This window comes from Myxine glutinosa, chromosome 6 (genome assembly GCF_964187855.1).
Source record: "Myxine glutinosa chromosome 6, kmMyxGlut1.1, whole genome shotgun sequence".
NCBI lineage: Eukaryota > Metazoa > Chordata > Myxini > Myxiniformes > Myxinidae > Myxine > Myxine glutinosa.
In genome coordinates, this window is record NC_136266.1 from 55,495,889 (window position 1) to 55,519,348 (window position 23,460).

The 23,460-nt window shown below is 46.6% G+C and overlaps 1 protein-coding gene across 1 annotated transcript in view; it reads left to right on the forward strand.

Moving 5' to 3' along the window:
* The first annotated feature begins 4,394 nt into the window (after nucleotides 1–4,394).
* LOC137429798 (uncharacterized) overlaps nucleotides 4,395–23,460 on the forward strand; it is a 99,100-nt gene continuing 80,034 nt past the window's right edge. Inside the window, exons 1-2 of the mRNA XM_068120051.2 lie at nucleotides 4,395–4,575; nucleotides 6,095–6,174. Of these exons, the coding sequence (XP_067976152.2) occupies nucleotides 6,102–6,174 (73 nt within the window). The 5' untranslated portion in view covers nucleotides 4,395–4,575; nucleotides 6,095–6,101. The remainder of the gene's footprint in view (nucleotides 4,576–6,094; nucleotides 6,175–23,460) is intronic.

The following is a 23,460-nucleotide window of genomic DNA, read 5'->3' on the forward strand; positions in this document are numbered from 1 at the left end:
AGGGGGAATATATACTGCATATACATATTTTTTTTTGGGGGGGGGGGTGGCCTTGACGGGCCCCTCCGTTTTGGGGAAGGGGGGGGAGGGAAGAAGGACAAATTTCCTGTGCAGGTAAAAGAGTTGCCCAGGTAAAAAAAGGAAATTGTAATACCCTCTCCCACCATCACCAGATGGCGCTACACGGTACACATTTACATAGAGACTTTATGCCCCTCCCCCGGTCCCCCACACTCCCAAATGAGGCCACAGCCACATAGCCTATGTTACCCCCCAGACAAAGTTGTATTTGTATTTGTACACCGAGTAAAGTATAAAAGCGTTTATAGCTGGAGTACCCGGCGTTGCTCAAAGCAATTACATCCAAATGCTCCCCATTACACTGAACACAGTAAAAACAACACTGAATCACAGTAATGCACTTTTTGATAAAATGTCTTGATTGAAAATATGCAAAACTATATATGTACATGTTGCTTGATATATGAACATTACATTGGTATACATTACATAGCATTATATTATGCATGGTTACCATGGTAACCAGATGCATACAAATGATGAATTACCACTTTACAGCTTATATCTTCTCTATGACAAGTCCATTTACGTTCAAACTTGGTACATCTATCTATAATTCCAGTAATCTCTGTGTGTGTGTGTGTGTGTGTGTGTGTGTGTGTGTGTGTGTGTGTGTGTGTGTGTGTGTGTGTGTGTATGCGACCGCTGTTTCTCGACAACTACCGGTCCGATATACTTGAAACTTGCCAGGTATATTGCTGGGGACCCGAGGATGTGCCTTTTCAAGGTTTCATATTAATCGGACAAGTAGTTACCGAGCTATGGCGATTTCTTTACCAAACTCCGCAAGCCGTTCGCTTTGGACCAAACCATTGCATGTAAATAGAGGGGGGGGATTGTCACCGTACTCGCAAGCCGTTCGCTTTGGACCAAACCATTCCATGTAAATAGAGGGGGGGGGGATTGTCACCGTACTCGCAAGCCGTTCGCTTTGGACCAAACCATTTCATGTAAATAGAGGGGGGGGATTGTCACCGTACTCGCAAGCCGTTCGCTTTGGACCAAACCATTTCATGTAAATAGAGGGGGGGGATTGTCACCGTACTCGCAAGCCGTTCGCTTTGGCTTTGCGAATGGACCAAACCATTTCATGTAAATAGAGGGGGGGGATATAATTTTGTACGGGCATGCCCTAGTATATACAATACTAGGAAACAAACATTTTAATTGATGCATTTGTATATTTGTAAAAAAAAAATTTTTTTTGCCTTCAATGGTATAATGCCCCCTTAATATTTAGGTTCAAATGTCTGGTGATTGTTTTGTAGTTATTTATGCGAATGTGTACTTATATGTAACTGTCATAAATCAAAACGTTTTTGGCACTACAGAACAAATTTTATTTAAATTAAAAAAAACAAAAAAATTCACTTTTTTTTTTCCTTTGGCCTAAAACACTCCCAAGCACTCACTGATGAACCTCTGAAAGTTTGATGAAGATCCGTACAGCCATCTCTCAGAAAAATGGCGACACAGACACACACAGACAAACGGCTCTTATATAGATAATATGTATTTCTGTAATTTTGTGCGGATACTCGAACGTCATAAATTCAATATAAAAAAGTTTGTGATGGACTAAATTATGGCAGATTATAAATTAAGATTATTATTTATGGCAGATTATTTATGCATATTTATGGTAGATGAAAAAGTTTATGTTTATTTATGTGAATCTGGTACATTTTAGCAATTTTGGTAACCATTAAAAAAAAAGAAGTTTCAAAATTTTTTCGTTAAAAATTTTTAATTTATCTCAATGAAGTAAATTGAAAATTTTAACTACCTCTTATAGATAATATGTATTATGTGTGATTTTGTATTCATATTGGTACATCATAAATTCAATATAAAAAAGTTGATGGCACATTTTAGCAAGTTTGGTGGCCATTTTTAAAACAATTTTGAAAGAAATGGCCGCCCCGTTGAACATTCGAGTTGGCTAATCGACGGAATGTAAAGAGTATCTAAATGAGAACATCGCTGCCAAAATGCCATGCTTGTATCGTCATGCGAACGATTCACCCTAATTATGGGTGTTAGACGCGATTCTTGCTTTCCGTGTCGTGTGAACTACATGACGCAGAGCATGATGTGAACATAAAAATGCCCATCATTCTTCGTTTCGAGAAGAACACGTTAACTTGGCTGGAGAAGAAGCAAAGCTAACACCATGGTAAAGGAGAACTATTCATACCCAATCACAGTTCCACCAGTGAGAGTTCTTATACCAACTTATAGTTATCATCTCAAACTTTTCGCTGTAATCACCTGTTGGCACTCGTTAAAAGTTTGTGAATTTGTCGAGAATTTCTCGTGAAATTGTTTCCTTCTGACATTCGGGTTCAAAAGTATTTGTTCTACAAATCTGCGGTGCCATTCCCTCGAACAATTGAACCTTTCAGCCCCCTAGCCCCCCCCCCCCGACTTCCAAGGGTTATCTGATCGGAAATCTCGTCTCACATCAACGGTATCGGATTTGTTTCGATAAATCTCTTACACGGTTTGGGAAAACACCAGGAGAATCATTATCTTCGCGTTAAAGTGAAAATGCTGTAAAAACAAGATGTCCACCAGTGGATAAATATGGAGGAGGAATTGAGATTAGCTTGATGGAATTAGGTATCAAAATTAATGTATTCGTGGCTTGAATGGGTAACCACATGTACAGGTAGATACCGACGAAATTGCTTAATAGCCTCAGAAGCAATTTTCCCAAAGAATCACACATATATTATTCCCAATTTGTTAAAACGTAAAGGTGTACAAGGTGTGAGGACCCTGCGCTAATTTGGACTTCGTCGTGTCGAGGATAATTCCATGGCATGCCATGCGCAGTGGGGAATCGAATGAATAATCCGTGCGTCCGATGATACTGGTGGTGTGCGAATGCGACTGTCCGCGTGTCCCTTTCATGGTGTGCAAAGCACACGTAACGGTGTCTGCATCCGGCGAGCCAGACAAATGGTGCCTGGTTTCACTCAGCGTCGCGAACAAAGAAAAATACACACATCGCAAACTTTTGGTCTACCCTTCATTTCCTGCAACATCTGTGTTTACAAATCATATATCCATCAGGAGATCGGGAAATTCGTGTGTGTGTGTGTGTGTCTATGTGTGTGTGTGTGTGTGTGTGTGTGTGTGTGTGTGTGTGTGTGTGTGTGTGTATGCATGTATGTGTGTATGTATGTATGTGTGTGTGTGTGTGTGTATATATATATATGTGTATATGTGTATATGTGTATATGTGTATATGTGTATATGTGTATATGTGTATTTGTGTATATGTGTATATATGTATATATGTATATTTGTGTGTGTATGTATGTATATATGTATATGTGTGTATGTGTATGTGTGTGTATGTGTATATATGTATAATGTATATGTGTATGTGTATATATGTATATATGTATATGTGTATATATGTATATATGTATATATGTATATATGTATATATGTATATGTGTATATGTATATATATGTATATATATGTATATGTGTGTGGTGTGTGGTATGTGTGTGTGCACTGTGCATGTGTGTGTGTGTGTGTGTGTATGTATGTGTGTGTATGTGTATGTGTATGTGTATGTGTGTGTATATATTTTGCATATGATTCATGTTTCAATGTGAAATATACACATCTGATGTTTGTTGCAGATTGGAGGAGTTAGGGGAGTTAAGGGTGTAAGGAGACTAACGATTGGCCATTACATTATTTTTGTACCTGGTGTATCTGGGCAGCAGATGAAGTGCATACGAGTTGTCAGGCTTTGAATCCAATGTCACCAATAAGGTCGCTCATTAGTCTTGTGGATGCGATGAGACACGTAATTGGCGAACAGTCATTTGACGTGTTCTTTTTTTTCTTGTAAAAAATACAGATCCTTGTATATATTCCAAAAGTCGAAAATCGGGTCGAGTTCATCGAATAACAGGATGTTTGCAATTTTTCATCTCACCAAGTCCTTGAAGCCACGATCTCTATTTTTATTTGTAATAAACAAAGCACCCGAGAATGGAATTCCTCGAGTAAGGGGGCACAGTCCAAACTACCTCGCCATCGACCTCGTGGGATATTTTCCCGCCAAATCTGCTGCTCCCGACACGGCTTGCGCGAGCCCCCTGTTTAGTCCCTCCCCCCCTCCTCCACCACTGGCGCTGCTCTCAGGGCGGCGAGCTGGAGTCCAGACGGGGAAGGAGGGGAGAGCTGGAGGAAGGAAGGCACAGGGTGCGAGGGCGGAGCGGGACTCCCGTTCTAGAGAAGCTTTAATAGCACTCCATCGGTTCCTGCGAATCACTTACCAGCACCGGCGGGCACCGGCGCTTGAGTGGTACATTCTCCACGGTGACAAGAACGCGTGGATCAATCGAACCCATAACTGACGTCAATCAATCGAGAGGGATCGAATTTTATCGGCCTTTTGTGTATTTATTTTGCTCATTCTCTCAAGCATTGCTCAGTTGAAAACCGGCCGTCCATTTGTGCTACAGGTAAGGGAGCTTGGTGCTCACGACGTCGTGGGGGTAATAATGGATCGGTTCGAGAGGTTTATCGGGGGGACTGGGGAGGTCGTTCCATAGATACCTAAGCAGAGTATTGGATCTCGAAGGAAGTAAAATGCAGTAGATGCGTCTTCGGTCAGGACTCCGTTGAGCCGCCGGGAGAACAATGCGCGAGCGGCCACTTTTACGCATTTTCGACTCTCGAGGAATCTCCTCTCCCGTCGTCCTTTTCCCCGACAAATTGCTCTGCTAAGACAAAAGATCGGGTTCGCCAAGCTATATCCGACCCTCTTCCCATCGTTTCGGCTCTGCGATGCCGATGTAACGTCGCTCCACAAGCTGCAATGGAATGCGCGTACCTGTCCCGATGCGCGTTGTTTTAGGAAAATTGATCAGGTCGACGCTTTCCCACGAATGACTCACAATGAATCAGGTTCTTTAAGTTTTTGCAATAATTCGTACAATTGCGACCAATGGTTGACTTATTCTTTAACATCATCATATCGATGGTTTGTTTTATGAGTTCTCCCAAAGTGGTGATTTCGTCCGCAGAACCCTGATCCGTGCTAATCAGTTTCCAGGTTGATCAGGATTCCAAGTTCTATTTTTAGGGCCGGGATTCCGCTTGTTGAGTTCATTTGGAACGTCGGATGGTGTAGGATCCGTGCAGTTTGCCCTCTGGTGGTCACCTCCCAGAAACGCAAGGTCTGGACCGAATAGCTGACTCAGCACGTATAACGACGTTTCCACGTGGAAATTGCCTTCAATCCTCCTAGAATGTACTTCTTGAGATAATAAGGTCTCATCAAGGACTAATTGCTTGTGGAAGCAACATCTGCAATGTTACACTTACAATACGTTTCAGGATCTGTTTGTATTACTCAACTAAGAATATCAGTGCAATACTTTTATGGTGCATTTTGTTGTTAGGTTAGGGTTAGGGTTAGCGTTATTAAGGTTAGGGTTAGGGTTAGGGTTAGGTTTGTTGTTAGGGTTAGGGTTAGGGTTAAGTTTAGGGTTGTTAGGGTTAGAGTTAGGGTTGTTAGGGTTAAGGTTAGGGTTGGGGTTGTTGTTATGGTTGGGGTTTGGGTGGCATTTTCATTCATACTTTGCTTGTGAAAAGTCGTCAACTTTCAATGGTTAAAAAGGTTAAATCCGTATTTGTTCTCGAGTGCTGTGGAAACACCGAGAACGGCGAAATGCAGAAGATGGATGTTCTTATTTTCAAAGCAATGTTTCAGCTGCTTTCGTGCAAAATACTCCAAGACTATGATGGACTTTAGTTCAAAGGTAGTCATTTTTCAGTATTCAATCACACCCAAAAAATAATTTGTTGAGCGCAATTTGGACCGGTCGGGAAATATAGATGCGGATGGAAAAACAAGAATTAAATGCTTGAGAGAATTTGATATATTGACAGTATAAAGTAAGATGAAAAGGTCACATGATGAGATTAATGCCCTCATGAGTCAGAAGGAAAGCACAATTAATTTGTTTATCATTGCAGTTTCAGCATGAGGCATTTTCTTGCCATCATCACGTGTATCTTGGCGAGTTCAATATCTGCATCTCCGGTTCTCCCCAAAGGTATGGCACAATAAGTCACCGATGGCCGACAATTCGCATCACCATGCCTTGTTTGCCGCTAATGAATCTCCAATCCTTCTGGATTATCGATGGCCATACCAAAAGATTAATATGCCAGGATGATGGCCTTCGTAGCAGCTTGAGTAATATAATGCTCCCTTTACACGGACACGTAATGTTGGAAACTCACGGGTTGGCTTGGGGGTATCCACTTGGCAAGCGTACCATGAACGGTGCTGGAAATGCTTACGCTACAGAAAGCTGTCCATCACATAATTGGTTGCCCATGGAAACCAAGCTTATACATAGACTATTGGATCATTAAATAATTGGCTCTCTGACCTGTCACTGCTGATAACATCTGTTGGTCACATCGACCATGGTAATTGCTGATTTAGAGTCACCACAGACATTATGGCGACTGAATTTGAAATATATGAACGATAAAAATCGACTCATTTTGAGCAAACAAGCTCAAATGGAGTTTTCAGATAATTTTATTTTGATTGGTTATATTTTGAAGCATTGTACCTTGATTCGTCAAGAGCGATTCTGCCAGCTTAGCCCTCCAATGGGTCTTCGCAACATTACTCGAGAGACTCCTCACGGAATGAGGAAAACGTTATCGAAGGAATGGCTATTAATGGAAGATATACTCAAATGAAAAAGCGTTTTGAGTCACAGAGCAGATAAAATGCACTTAAAGTAAAGTTTTAAATTCCGATCCCATACGGTCAATGCATATCTGTTCTATTGGGTTGAATCGCCATGTCTCAAGTGGAATTGAAAGTGCAAAAATCTCCCCATCCTTGTAGGAATTGCATTCCCTAAATTGCATAGAAAAAAATACGCTGATAAAATGAACATTGTTCATTGTTGAACATTCATTCAACATTCATTCATTCAACATTCAACATTCATTGTTAATTGAACATTGTTCAAGTGATAAGACATTTGGGTTGTGAGGAAGGAAGACCTATTGCCTTTACATGCAGCAACTACTGTACATTTAGTATGGCTGGCCCCATTAATGTGCACCCATTACTTTTCGTGGCATTCAGTCATGAACTTATAACATTCTGAAAACCTCTGCTTGCCGAGCTCTCTGGCTATGCTATACGACGCTGGCTTCGTACCTGGCTGGTCGAGTCCATCCATGCACACAAACGGCATGTAACTCTTAATGGCTCTTTATCAGCCGCATACCTGTGAAGGCTGATGTGCCCGGTGCTTCAATGCCAATATCTGAAATATTACTTTCAATATCGGTAAGTCCCACATCCTCAGTTTCTCTCCAGAAGACCATCTCTAGAAGAAGTTAACTCCCTTGAACTCCTGGGTCTCACCATCAGCCTTGACCTCTTCCTACTAAAGGTGGGTGCAGACTGGGCATCCTGCACCAGACAAGGTCCTTCGTACAGAAATAATCATCACCTGCAAAAACTTTGCTTGAAGCACATTAGAGTATCACTCTCCCTTGTCCCACCTTTATCCCACCTTTATCCTACCTCTTGCTGCAGAAAGACATGTAGGCCAAGGCTCTGGAAATTATTAGCATCACCCATCAGGATGCTGTCATGTAGTGTTTACTACTTACTCATCATTCACTGGGGGGATTTTCAATCTTTTACTGTCTCTCTCCTCCATCTTCTACTGCCTCTCACTGGGGGGATTTTCAATTTTCTACTGTCTCGCTCCTCTAATGCACTTATCGGACAACCCATTCCTAGTGAACTTTTTGAAATCCAGACTTCTTTATCACTTGTGTGCTTCTGTTCCTCTATTTTTCTTTCCCATCTGTGGCATTACCTCCCTCTATCTGTCCAGCAATATTCCTCTTCTACCACTTCACGACTGCTGCTAAATGCCATGTTCGCATACCTGTAAAAAGTCTGCTTTTTATGTCATTTTACTCTTCTATGAGCCTCAACTTAATTGGATGGAGTTTTTCCTGAAAACACTCATAATGTGTTTCGTTTACCGACTGTGTGGGGAAGAAACAGTGCAGAGATGCAAAGATTGGTCTCTCAACTTCAAGTTTGAACCAGCGCCATCTTATTTCATCCCCGCTCATGTCAGGTCTATGGATCACCCCCATGAAGGCAACTTGATTGCTTAACCACAAGCAGAGTAAAGATTTGGAATGCATCCGGTTTACAGGCATACAATGGCCTACTATTTGTGAAAGACACTGTGATATCTTCGACATCCACCAGCGAATGCGAGCAGATGGAACACCAAACCTAACTTCACATCCAACAGATGCTATAGTCATAGATGCAATGCCCCGCCGCCCCGGCCTACAAAGCACCAAGACACCAATTCATCGTCGGGAAGGGTGTCAAACCCAGACTAGACCACTCGAAGTATGCTATCTGTGAGCTATTCTATCAGTCAGATGACCCATCTCATTTGAATATGCTTGTGGATGCTAAATATGCAAGTAGAACTTTGATATTGTCGTGCAACTCCAGTTAACACTAAAGTCGCAGATAGCCTAAACAGTCTTATTCGGAGGCACAACCCAAACACGGATTTTACTATGGCCGCGCGGGAGGGAGAAGGAAAATGGAGGCTGCAGAAGCGCTTAACTGCAGCGTGCCGGTGAAGCTCCAGTCCTGTCAGGGGCAATCAACTCAAGTGGGCACAGGTTTAACAGGGGATGCAAAATAATACAAGGGTTTATTAAATAAAGGCAGGGACAGGAAAAGCACGCGCCGGTAAATCTAATTCCTAAATCGGGATCCTGCACACCAGACCTCAAACACAAATAGGAGGATGAAGCACGAAAATAACACGTTCGTTATGTAGTGTACATAGCGTGCGGTCTTATCTGTCTTGTCGTCTTGTCCGTCCAATCTCCGCTGCACACCACGAGGTCCCTTGCTCCATCGCCCCAGCACCGTGAAGGCCCGGGCCAGCGCCCACTCCAGGCTCCTCGTCGACCCCCACGAGGTCCATGCACCAAAGGTCCAACGCAGGGCTGCACGAAGCAAGCGAACTCCACTCGGGCTCGGACTCACATGCCAACTCTCAAGCCAACTCAACCAGCAAGCCAACTCTGAACTCAACCAGGGCCAGGACTCTCTCTACTCGGGATCGCACCTGGACTGCCAGGGCCAGGAAACTGCCAGGAATCTCAACCGCAAAAACTAACTCAGTCTCTGCCGCGTCTTAAAACCAACTCCAATCTGCGCAACTCACTCTTTCCAACCAACTCCTCAAACGAACTGCGAACTCAACACTCTCCACGAAAGGTCAACTCTCCAATGGCGTTTGGCGCTCGCTAAATGTCCTTCTTCGTGAGGTCAGCCCTGGCGGGCTGCCAACCAATCAGTCTCCTCCACCGACTCGCCGGCCCGCCCAGGTGCACGCCCACTGCGTCACTCCCACTCGCGCTCCTTGCTCCTGGTGTCATAGCACGTGCTATTCGAGGTGGATAGGCCTGTCGGAGAAGTAAATGGCGGCGGCGCCCATCGGCGGTGTCCTGGCCTGGTTTCTTCCTAAGTCATGTCAGGGGGGAGGGTGTTATTCAATGTTGCACTAAGGACTTGTCGGAATGTCTATGTGGTGTGCAGTGCCAAAAGGGACAAAGGTTTGGCTAACCTGGTGAGGACACACAGGGGCGCTACTCCTTAATCCCTACACTACTTATCCCTCGAACCTCCTGGTAGATTCACAAGTATACATCTTAACTGACAAAATGCCTACACATGAACTTATTACAGGTAGTTTTCCTTACCGCGACACCTCGAAGCATGTTACCTACTCAGCTCTATCTGCTCTACATATCACTACCCCATCGACATAACACAGCCCCCCCCCCCCTTCCCCTAGAAGCGTAGCTCCTGCAAGGTTCACTGCAGGCGCTACCATTCCAGTCTTAACACTTACTGTCACACACTTAATTAACATATGAAATAAATCAGGGGGGCTGTGGGAAGTGAGTCGGATTACTTACCAACACTTCCTTACAAGCTAAACCCCTTAACAACCATGCAATCAAATATGTACATTGATCTTCTTTGTTCCTGCAGAGGGAGGAAACAAACAACACACCAAAATCTAACTTAACCACAAAACTTACCAACTTACGAAATTCCAAAAACTCTAAACATCTTTTACAACCCCGGTCTACAGACCTCGTCCCCCGGTGGATGCCACAAGACACAACCTTACCTGCGGGGCCATCCCCAATGCATCCCCAAATTTCCATGGGCCCTGTCCAGATGTTGCAGGTGAGTGACATGGCTCGGTGGATTTCGCCCACATTCATTCGACACAAACCCCTTATCCACGCATACTCATTCCATAAGTCATTACACACAAAATCATTTCAAGCACTTATTTCACCCCCCCCCCCCAACCCCCTGCAGGACCATAGCATTGATGTCATAATCATGTGTGTGCATTCTGTTACGTGCTCCTCCCCAAACCCCAGTCACGGTGTACCTCCGAGCCCCGAGAGGAGTCACGGCAGAAAGATGTGTTATTCTGTATGTCAAAGATCAATGGTGAAACCACACCAATTGTTACCAACAAACAAGTATTGTATTAAGGTCACACAAGAATAACAGTACAATAACAATATTAATCAATTGTACAACCAATATATTGTTACAGACGCGGTTATAGATGTTAGTTTACCGAGCGGTTTGGTATTACCGCGTCCGCACAGGTACTCCCCGATTAGAACCCTATCCCGCCCGATTCCACTCGAACGTTGGCCAAATCGCGCTATGCTAAATCAATGAAGGAAAGGACACAACGGCTGGGATTAATGCAACGACACAAGGGGTACAGTTCTCAAGACCTCCGGAGGAGGATATAATATTGGTTATGCAGAAACGGGTAGATTACACGGCAAGAGGTAAAGCACAGCAAGATGGGCACTTAGACACAGTCTTATCTATCCCCGACAGACCACAGACAAACGGGACAAGACTGACTTACACAGGAATTGATGGCGGGGAAGGACAGGCAGTCGATAGCTCAAGGTGCACCTTGGCTCAGGGACAGGATACAGCACGGTCCGGTCCAGAGATGCGGGGAGGTCTATCAGCGCTCGGAGGTGGCGACTTCTCTCTCCAAGCTGGGGGCGCATCTCACGTCACCTCCCTCTCTCTGCGCATGTTCAGCGGGGAGTGACACGCCCTCGGCTCGTTAGCTCCGCCCCAGATGGAATCGGTCCGCCGCTTCCATTGGGTGCGGGGGGTTACCGGGCTCCGCCCTTGACGAGGAGCTGACAGCGAGCCCCTGCGTGGTAACCTCGTCGGAGCACATGTTCAATGGCGGCTAACCAAGCCGGAGTGAGGACGCACACTCCCCGCGCCGCCGCCGCTGTTGTTGTAGTTGTTGTTGTACCATGAGGAAGAGCTGCGGGGAGGTATTGGGAGGTCCTAAACTTTCTAACGGTGCCATACAATCACATTCTGGTGCAACGAAGAGTCAGAATTAATGGAAACGAGTCCTTAACTGACATAGACTAAGAATAACTAGCAAGATGTCCTATAGTTGTCTACGTGAGATGCGGTGAACCTGGGTGCGACATTTAATGGGGGAAATAGGGGAAGGTCGGTTCTACAGAGTGTTGTTTACAGAAAATGGGACTAAGGAATGGGGGATTGGGGATAGTTGGGAAGTATTGGGGAAATAGGGGAATATTTACAAGCGGATATGGATGGAGGCCAAATCCCATATCCGCAACATTGGACCCTTCTCTACCTCGGGGCGTCCCGACCCAATAAATTTTTACCTACATTAGTGTGGCACTCAGATGTAGTTCCCTCTACTATTAACTCAACCCTGAGTGCGACAGTTTTACAGATGTTCACAAATGAGTAAATATGTCCCCCTGCGACGTTGCACCCTTCTCCTCACAGAAACACACCCACAGGATAACCGAATTGCGGAAAGAATCCTCAAACTAAACATACAGCCGGTAGGGAGCATCATTTATACAAGACTACACTGATATTTACACTACGATCCAGGACCTGTTTTTGGAGGAACACATGCAGATGTTCTGCATAGAGAGAGAGCACGCATGCCAGCATCGATACACCAACCCACGAGTGCCCTGTGGCCCTACGGCCTTTAATAATGTGCAGAGCACCCCATCCAAGCACCAAAAGCACCACCCCATAACACAGTCAGCACCATCCGGTGCACCAATAAAGTGTTCAATAATCACCGGTGGTGTCGCAGCCGGCCGATGTTCTGCCGCTGGTCTTGCCTTGGAGCCCACTTGGTGTTCTGGCTTCCTTCAAAAATAAAGAAAGGCGCCAACCGCGTCCATTTCTAAATTGTGGCCGTCAGGGGGGCCAACTATAAGTGGTTCACCTGTATGGCATAGGTGCCACGTTGACCCAGAGGTCCATCAACGGGTGGTGCTTGGCCGCAAAAGAACTGCGGTCCATGGTGGGCGGCCACAAAAATTGCGGTCCATATGGTGTATCGATCCAGGCAGCAAGCAGCGAAAGTACAGGCCCACAACTGCGGAGCCAGCACCTCTCTCTCCTCTCTCTCTGCCCCAAAGCCAGATCCTCGGAGGTGGGAGACAAAAGAAGAGGACAAGTGAGTAAGGTGGTAAGGGCGCAAAAGTGCACGCAATACAAGGTGATGCACACTGGGGGGCACATGGGAACCAGGTGAGACAGGTACGTTCCTACCGTACGCCCCCCTCCCCCCACCAGGTAACCTACATTGCCCCTCCCTTACCCCTTACTGTATCCACAAAACACAACACTACCCATAAACATCTACTTTACAAATCAACAAACGTCCCTACTGTCTTCCCCGTTCCTCCCATAAACCAAATTCGTCTTCTCTCCCTCCTAACTAATCAAATTTGCCATTTCCAACTCTCATCAAAATTTGCCATCTCCAACTCAACATCAAAATTTGCCATCACCAATTCATCATCAGTCCCTCCTAAGGAGGGAGAGATGGAATCACCCCAATGTCTCATCCACGTTGTGATGCGTCCCACAAATCCACACAGCAATTCTCCTTTCCTGCACACAGAACAAAGAAAACACAGGTGTGGAGTCATCATCACCACAGGTAAGTGGCTGCATATGGTGCGACAGGTTCATCAATCCTAACTATTTCCTAAATGACTTTAACAACTTTACATTACCCGGGGTCTTTCTCCTGCCAAACCATTGGCCCACTTACACTATGGGTTCTAAAAACCAATTCCCATTGACCAAACTGTGGTGCTTCTCAATTTGGGGTCTCACTCCCCCGATTCATCTCCCGGTGCCCTCGCACAATTTCTGGGCCGCGACGTGTAGCTCTCCCAGCAGGTCTACCCACCTGCACACCTCCACCACTGCAGTTGCCACCCGAGCTTACCTGCTCCTCACCCTAACCTAACTAACTGGGGAAGGCCCTCTCCTGGCTCTGTCACCCCTTGGTGCCCTCTGGCACTGGGCTACCCGGGTCCGTCCTCCGGATCCTCGGGCCCCATCCACAACTACCGGCTCCCAGAGCCCACCTGCGGCCTCACCTGGCCGACATCCTCACAGTGGTGGAGTGCCCAAACCAACTACACACCCTAACAGGCTACACGCCCAGCCATTTCCACAACACTAATGCACCCATCCACAATACCATTCTGCAACCGCACCACAAATGCCAATATCCAACCACAATTTACCTATACCCTCTACCTAACACTTACACTACCCGCCCCGGGTACTCGTGAAAGGGGTCCACTCTTCCCCCATCCACACCTTCGCACCATGCACACCACTCCGTACCACTTACTCCAACTCTCTCCACACCTGTACTTGCACACCTGTGCTCTCACACCTGGTGCCACCTGCACCCTTCTCTCCCCAAGCGCATTCGCGCTGATCCACAACACTCACTACTCATACACTGCTCCACACACCTGTCCAGTTCTCACACAGCATCATCTCATCTAACTACTCCCCTCTGAAACTTGCGCTTCCCAGTCGTCCCTTTAAACTATTGCGCTCCCTCGTCATTATCATCCCCTCTAATCTACCTGCGTCCCCACTACAGGTATCAGTCACTATCTAAACCTTAACGTTACCTAATGTCATCTTCTAGGGCCCTAACAATATAACCTAACCCACCCGGGCTAGTTTTCACTGCCATCAACCCCATAAACTATAGCGCATTTGCCCCACATTTGTGAGGGATGACAGAGTTGCCATCCCACCACATCGGGCGTCTCCCACTACCAATTTTGCACATCAAATTTCAACAAATCAAAAATTTGCCAATCACTACCCATCATCTGCCAATCATTACTGCCAATCCTTTGCCAATCATCAAATTTTGTTTTTTTCTAATTTTGGGTCCAAAACACTAACCTCATCACACAGTCTACTCACTAATGCCTCTCGGTGCGCCAATTCCTGTCCAAAGCCCGGCTTCGTAAAGCCGAGCAGTGAATGCGGGTTGTTTGGTGCCAGCGGCTGGATACGTCCCGCATTCGTGGCAGGGACGGGGCCTTACCCGAGCCGAGATCCCACGCACCACCTCGGCGCGGAGCCATCCAATGTCCGGATCTCGACCTGCCGGCACGTCTCAATAGAAAGTGGTCGCCATGACGACCCTTCCTATCGGGCTGCCCGCTCCGCCTAGTGGTGTCCGGACACGGCCGTTCCAAGCGAGGCACAGCGTGGATCGCGTACGGCGGCTCTTTCGAAACCGCCGTGGTTCGGATCCCCGCTGGTTCTCGCGGCACACGAAGCCCGGCACGCACCGAGGGCCCGATTCGGCTATAAGTCGTTCTAACCTCTAACCCGGTTACCGTCGATGCTTCACCTGCATGCTTACATGCATACGCTACCCCTTGCTTGCTCATACATGCAGCCGTTTCCATGCTCCTCGTCATACCTTCTCTAACACACCCAGGTACCCTCATTCCACTCACAGCCTTGGTCACACACCTGACCACCGAACACTTTGGCACACATTCGTTGGTCGCACACCTCACCAACACACCTCTTCGCGCCCCCTCCTCAGTCACCTCCTCTGTGACAATCACAGGTGTGCCCTCACTCGCACACCCAACCACGTGCCTCACTACCAATTCCAGCGTGCATTCCCACACACGCTCTACCATTCCAGGTGTGCTTCCTTTCTCACCTGTCACAACCAACTCACGCTCCGTGTCACTCTTACTACTCTCACCTCCACTCTTGACAGCGCACTCACCCTTACTCTTGACAGCGCACTCTTTCCCCATGCACCTGTCCGTCACACATCTTTCTCGCACACCCTCTCGCGCACACTCTTTCGTTACATCCTCTGTAACTCTCACCACAGGCGTGCATTCTCCTTCACTCTTGACAGCATGCGCTTTCCCCATGCACCCGTCCGTTACACACCTTTCTCGCGCATCCTCTTGCGCACACTTTTTCGTTACTTCCTCCGTAACACTCACCACACCGCGCTTCCCTGTGCTCCCTCGCACACGCGCTACCACCGACTCACTCTCGACAACACACTCACTGGTCGGCGCGCACTTTTTCCTCACACACCCCATGGTCGGACATTCTCGCACACCTCTTTTTTCGCACACCAGACCTGTCGCACACTTCACCAACGGCCTCTCACGAACACCCGGGTCCATCTCGACCCCCAAGCTCATTAAATCACCTGGCGCATCATACGCACGACCATATTGGTCACCACTTACACCGGGTCCTCTTCCTCTTCGCTTCTCCTCCATCACCTGCGAATCCCTCATCCGGTTAATGAGCACATCATCACGATCCGAACACAGACTTTGGACCAATTCTTTTACTTCCTCCTTTATCTCTTTCTTATCCTCTCTCCATCGCTTCTTAATTTCGCTCACCCCTTCTTCCACTTCTTCTAATTTCTGCTTCACCTCTTTTATTTCCCGGTACGTCTCCTCAAGCTCGTCCTCTAAGGCTACCTTGACCGTTTCCATGTGCGTCCTCACCTGCCGGTCCTTCGTCTCCATTACCTCTGTCACCTCGTCCAACCTCGTTGTCAGTCCCTCACGTACCATCTGACATTCCCTCTTCGTCGCTATCAAGTCGTCTTTTAGTTCTTTCTGTGTCGCTTTTAACCCTCCTAGTACCGCAGTGTTCCTTTGTACCTGCTCCACTAACTCCGTCTGTCCCACCGTCAGCTGTTCCACCTCCTGCGTCAGGTCCTCTATGCCCCCTTGTAACTTTACAGTCCCCTTTCTCACCTCCTTCTCCATGTGCTCCTTACAGTGCCTCACCTCCTCGCGCACTCCTCCGACCTCCTCACTCACACCTCCTCTGATCTCCTCTCCCATCACTTGCATCTCCTGCCCAGATGCCACCCTCATCTGCTCCATTTCCTCCCTGTGAGCATCCAGTTTGGTTTCTACCCCCATTCTGACCCCCTCTATCTGCTGCCCCATTTGTTTAACTTCCCTTTCCGCTTGGTCCCTCATGTCCCTCAATTTGCCTTCCATACTGTTTTCTAACCCCTCTAACCCCTTTTTCATCCCTTCCATTTGATTCTCCTGAACGGCCATTCTGTTTTCTACCCCCATTAACCCCTCCTGTATTTCCCCTAATCTATTGTCTAGTCCCTCTATTCTACTCCCTAACCCTCCGATCTGGGCCCCCATGTCATTCCTTAAACCCCCGATCTGGTTTCCCATGTCATCCCTCAATTTCTCGCTATTGGACCCCATTTCGCCCCCCATGACCACCATTTTGCCCCCCAATTCGTCCCTCATTGCTCCCATTTGCTCACTCTGAGCCCTCGCTTCGTCCCTCATTACCCCCATTTGGCCCTCCAATCGCTCACCCAATCGCTCCCTATCAGCCCTCATTTGCTCACTATTCTGGGCCATAAGGGCCTTCATTTGTATAAAAAAAGGTCCAAATCTACCAGCGGCGCTACTACGGTCGCGGGCGCGGTCGCCGTGGCCATGTGCGAGGCGCCATTTTGCGCGCCCGTAACCTCGTGCGCGAGGACGCGATTTTGCGACCCTGCCACCCTCACTGCTTCGCTCTCCTCATGTCCCTCAATTTGGTCCTGGATCGACCCTGCCTCACTCTCCTCTACCGGAACCCAGCCGTCTTGATCTGCCAAAGCGCGACTTTCAAAATTCGGGTTTTTATTTTTTGTAAAACACAATCAAATTTCGGTCACTTGTAATTTTGAGCGCTTTAAGCGCGCTTCGGGTCCGATCTCACTCCTCGACACCAATTGTTACTTACTAACACAATTGGTGTTCCAAAATTTGGGCCTAACAAATTTAGTCCCAGGTCCGAATCCAACTCCTGACAACCAATTGTTACAGACGCGGTTTTAGATGTTAGTTTACCGAGCGGTTTGGTATTACCGCGTCCGCACAGGTACTCCCCGATTAGAACCCTATCCCGCCCGATTCCACTCGAACGTTGGCCAAATCGCGCTATGCTAAATCAATGAAGGAAAGGACACAACGGCTGGGATTAATGCAATGACACAAGGGGTACAGTTCTCAAGACCTCCGGAGGAGAATATAATATTGGTTAAGCAGAAACGGGTAGATTACACGGCAAGAGGTAAAGCACAGCAAGATGGGCACTTAGACACAGTCTTATCTATCCCCGACAGACCACAGACAAACGGGACAAGACTGACTTACACAGGGATTGATGGCGGGGAAGGACAGGCAGTCGATAGCTCAAGGTGCACCTTGGCTCAGGGACAGGATACAGCACGGTCCGGTCCAGAGATGCGGGGAGGTCTATCAGCGCTCGGAGGTGGCGACTTCTCTCTCCAAGCTGGGGGCGCATCTCACGTCACCTCCCTCTCTCTGCGCATGTTCAGCGGGGAGTGACACGCCCTCGGCTCGTTAGCTCCGCCCCAGATGGAATCGGTCCGCCGCTTCCATTGGGTGCGGGGGCTTACCGGGCTCCGCCCTTGACGAGGAGCTGACAGCGAGCCCCTGCGTGGTAACCCCGTCGGAGCACATGTTCAATGGCGGCTAACCAAGCCGGAGTGAGGACGCACACTCCCCGCGCCGCCGCCGCTGTTGTTGTAGTTGTTGTTGTACCATGAGGAAGAGCTGCGGGGAGGTATTGGGAGGTCCTAAACTTTCTAACAGTGCCATACAATCACATTCTGGTGCAACGAAGAGTCAGAATTAATGGAAACGAGTCCTTAACTGACATAGACTAAGAATAACTAGCAAGATGTCCTATAGTTGTCTACGTGAGATGCGGTGAACCTGGGTGCGACATTTAATGGGGGAAATAGGGGAAGGTCGGTTCTACAGAGTGTTGTTTACAGAAAATGGGACTAGGGAATGGGGGATTGGGGATAGTTGGGAAGTATTGGGAAAATAGGGGAATATTTACAAGCGGATATGGATGGAGGCCAAATCCCATATCCGCAACAATATCATTCCTATGATGGTACCATCAGTTTCGTACAATGTAACTCACTGTGCTCCAAGTGAGCGAAAAGAGCATTCCCAATGTCTCTATCCCGGCATCAAGCCAAAGTCGATCCACGCTCCAGTGATCGTCCGAACGATGACGTATCGAGACCAGAATCCCGTTTGGTTGACAGTCACACTGCCAAAGATGGGCAAAGGTGTCCTCAAGAGGTGACTGGGAAATCACACCTCCGGGTATGGACGTTCAACGGCTCCCAATCGGCGAACCGCAAATTCCCACTCAAAATCCACGTTACACACACACACCAGGTTAGCGTCTGGATGCGGTGAAATGGTTGAAGCGAGGTGAATAGCCTAGAGCGATGCGGAATCGGGCGCGAGGTAAAACGGCCAACGGCCCGTACTCGAGACGTAACGGCACTCCAACGATTCTCTTCGGGATCAACCGCAAAACCTGACATGCAGGTTTATCTTTCACACGCAGGTTTTCAAAAACGCTCACAAAATCCACCCATAACGTTGCCCTCAACATCGACGGTATCCCAGTATCCACCTCCCCTCTCATCCGGAATCTTGGCGTCATCTTTGACCAAACCCTCTCCTTCGACAAATACACTAAACAGATCACAAAGACAGCCTTCTTTCACCTGAAAAACATCGCCCGTCTCCGCTCATCCCTCTCCTCCACGGCTGCAGAAACCCTCATCCACGCCTTCATCACCTCCCGTCTGGACTACTGCAATAGCCTCCTCTATGGTTCACCCTCAACAATCACCAATAAACTCCAATACATTCAGAACTCCGCTGCCCGTCTACTCACCCATTCCCGGACCCGTGACCACATCACCCCCGTCCTTTACAAGCTTCACTGGCTCCCCATCCCCCAGATAATCCAGTACAAAATCCTCCTCTTGACCTACAAAGCCCTCCATAACCTGGCCCCATCCTACCTGACTGACCTCTCCAGACACACTCCCACCCGCAACCTCCGCTCTGCTGGTACCAATCTCCTGACCCTCCCCCCATGCGGACCAAATTCAGATCCTGGGGGGACAGGGCCTTCTCCATCGCTGCTCCCACCCTCTGGAACTCACTACCTCACACCATCAGAGACTCCTCCTCACTCACCACATTCAAAACATCACTCAAGACCCACCTGTTCAGCACTGCATTCAACATTCAACCCACAGCATTTAACCCCTGACTATCACTTCTCCTTCTCCCTCCTTTTGCTTTAAATATTTCCCTATTGATTCTTGTCTTTTTGCAATTGTTGTTTTCATGTTTTGTTATGCATTATGTTTTGCACTCTGTCAAAGCGCCTTTGGGCTTCATGAAAAGCGCTATACAAAATAAATGAATTATTATTATTATTATTATCTGTCACAGCGATAACAACTCTGTTGCATGAATCCCTTTCCCAGGAAACCCAAAGTTCACTCATGACCCCCGTTTTCCAGTGTTTGCTCAAGACCTCGAAGCAGCTCGGCTCTTCTCCACCTTACTCGCTCCGCCTCCTTTTCCTCTTCTTCTTCCTCTTCTTCTTCGTCCGGTTTCCGGTTTCTTTTTAAAACATTAATTTTTTTTTACCTTTTCAAAACAGTTATCTCCAATTCACTTAAACGATAACAATAATAGTACATGGAACCAAAAATGTTTACAGTGGATGAGAACCACAACAACGGAAGTGACGAATCCATAACACTTCCCCCCCTCAAGAAAGAAAGTTGGAACATAGTGAAAACTTTCTTTGCATGCAAAAACTCTTTTAATAAACAAAAGTAAAACTCACACCCAAATGATCAATTCACGTGAGCAACAATAATTAATATTCCCCATAATAAAGCAACAAAACGTCCAAACAACCTACAGGAATTTTCAAAGTTAGGTCACTCTGGATAAAGCATCAGCAACGACATTGTCCCTGCCCTTTACATGCTCAATTTCCAAGTTGAACTCCTGCAAAGCCAAACCCCATCTCATCAACCTCTGATTTATATTTTTCATCTTTTGAATGAAGGACTTGTCGTTAAGGGGTTGTGATCAGTGAAGAGTTTTAACTCTGGATTCTCTTGCACCCCAACTGCAGGTACGACAGGTGAGACAGGAACCATTTTTTCCACAGGCTTCCTCTCATAATATTTCTCCAGTCGGTTGACATGACACAGCTGCCGCTTTTTCCGTCGGTCGGGAATTGTCACCACGTAATCTGTTTCATTAAGGGTGTAGTACTGGTGAACAGGTGATTTTTTTTTAGTTTTTTTTTTTTTAGCTGAACAGTTTCCTTATAGTCTTATAAACAAGAACCATGCTATTAGAGGTCATAGAAGTACCCCTAATTATTGTTATCTTTACACGCAATTTACAAGAAATATAATATTTTGCATGAAATTTGTTATAACTTTAAATTTGCATCATTCTTTTGGGCTGAAATTTGGACAGGATATTCAGAATATCACTTCCTTTAAAATGATGAAGGCTTTTGTTTATAGGAGTAGCCATTGTGGATTTATTGAAGGACAACCAAGTTTTATCTGGTAATTGGCATAATTAGCTAATTAGTGAACATTTGACATAATTTCACAAAATCCTCTCATCAGGTAGTAGAGTAACACATGTATAATACATGCACCAAGTTTTGTGTGAAAAGAATGATAGGTGACATAGAAGATAGAAGTAGAAATGTGTTCTTTGTTTTTCCTTGTTTTTTATTGACGGTCTAATTTATGCAAATTATATGCATGTAATATGACAAAGAAGCGTTGAAACTGGTCTGAGTTAAAGCCAAGATTATATCTTTCAAGAAAAACTGAAAATTAGATATTAACTTGACTTTGTTTTTGTGTAAAGGCCTCTCAAAGGTACCTATGTAGTTTTCTCAAATTTTCACCAGTACTTCACCCTTAACCCTCCTTTTGATTGCATAGGGACCGAAATACCTAGCCTGTAGTGGTTGACCTGGAACAGGAAGCAACACTAACACTCGGTCCTCAGGACTGAAATTTCTTATCTGAGATTTCTTGTCATGTCTCACTTTCATTTTATCCTGTGTCACTTTCAAGTTTCCTCTCGCAACTTCACAAGCCTTTGCCAATCTGTGCCTAACCGTTGACACATACTCCACCACTGTTGACTGTGACTCCTCCTGTAGCCACTGTTCTTTCACCAATTTCAATGGTCCTCGCACTGAGTGTCCAAACACAAGTTCAAAAGGACTGAATCCCAATGACTCCTGAACAGATTCCCTCGTAGCAAACAACAATAAGGGTATTCCTTCATCCCAATCCTTGTCACATTCAAAATAATACGTTCTGATCATATTCTTCAATGTCTGGTGAAACCTTTCCAAGGCCCCTTGGCTCTCGGGATGGTAAGTACTTGAACTTACTTGCTCCACTCCCAACAGGTGTACCACTTGCTGAAAAAGCGTTGACATGAAATTGGAACCCTGATCAGACTGGATGACCTTAGGCCAACCTGGTAGGCCAACTGGTAGGCCAACCAAAGTGAAAAATTTAATCAAGGCCTTCGCAATAACTGCCGCAGTAATTTTTCTAAGAGGCACTGCCTCTGGGAACCTCGTGGAAGCGCACATGATGGTCAGCAAATACTGATGTCCAGCCTTAGTTTTCGGTAAAGGGCCTACACAGTCAATAATGCCTCAGCTGAATGGCTCTTCAAAAGCTGGAATTGGTTTTAAAGGTGCGGATGGGACTTTCTGATTAGGTTTTCCCACCAGCTGGCAAGAATGGCAAGATTTACAGAACTCCGCCACATCACGTCGCAATCCTGGCCAGAAGAAATGTACCAATATTCTGTCACATGTCTTGTTCACTCCAAGGTGCCTGGCCAAAGGTGTCTCATGCGCCAAACTCAATATCTCCTTCCGGTACGGCGGTGGCACCACAATTTGGTAATGAACTTTCCACTCATCGTCTGCTGGCACCTCCGGTGGTCTCCATTTTCTCATGAGTATTTCCCTTTTCATGAAGTAACCAACAGGTATCTTCATAGCCTCTTCCTCTGCAACGGCTTCATCAATCAAACTCCGGAGCTCCGAATCTCCGTGTTGTTCTTCAACAAGTCTTTTTCGGACCAGCACCGTTTGTTCAGCCTCGTTCCCAGATGTCTCCGACGGACACTCCATTTCCTCTTTTGTTCCAGATGCCACCTTTTCGTTAAGTTCCTTGATGTCACTCCCTTTCCTATTACCTCTTTCAGAATCTTCCTCCAATACCTCCAAGGAACCCAAATCCACATCGCCTTCCTTCTCCTTCTCTTCAGAGTGCTTCCTACCCATAGCACGAGTCACTGCACAGGATGGAAAGATACCCGGAATCTCCTGCTCTAACTGTGCGGTGTTATTTTCCATACTGGGCTTTTCAACCAACATTGGATTACCAGAAACTCGACCACTGGCCAAATCATTCCCGATAATAAAAGAGATTCCCTCTACAGGAAGAGTGGCTTGTAAACCTACGGTGACCGGTCCTGACACCAAATCAGACTTCAAATGGATGACATGAAGAGTAGCTTTAACATAGCCACCAATCCCCTGGAAAAGAACACTAACACCAGTTGCCGTCTTCTCTGACAATGGCAAAATGCCTTCAAGCATCAAAGATTGATGTGCTCATGTGTCCCTCAATACCCTAACAGGTCTCTGGTTCGTTAAGTCTCCATCCAGTGACACAAACCCCTCTGAAATAAAAGGTTTGTAACCCTCTTGAACAAGGTCGTTCTGTGATGCCGTAACTTTGGCATGGGAACCTTCACAAGGCACTGTCCTCCAAGGACGATTTCTGGCATTGGCCAATGCATTCGGAGTTACACTAGTTTGACTCCGCTCCTGATTTTTCCTTTTCAGGGCGTAACATTGGGACATCAAATGCCCAGGTTTC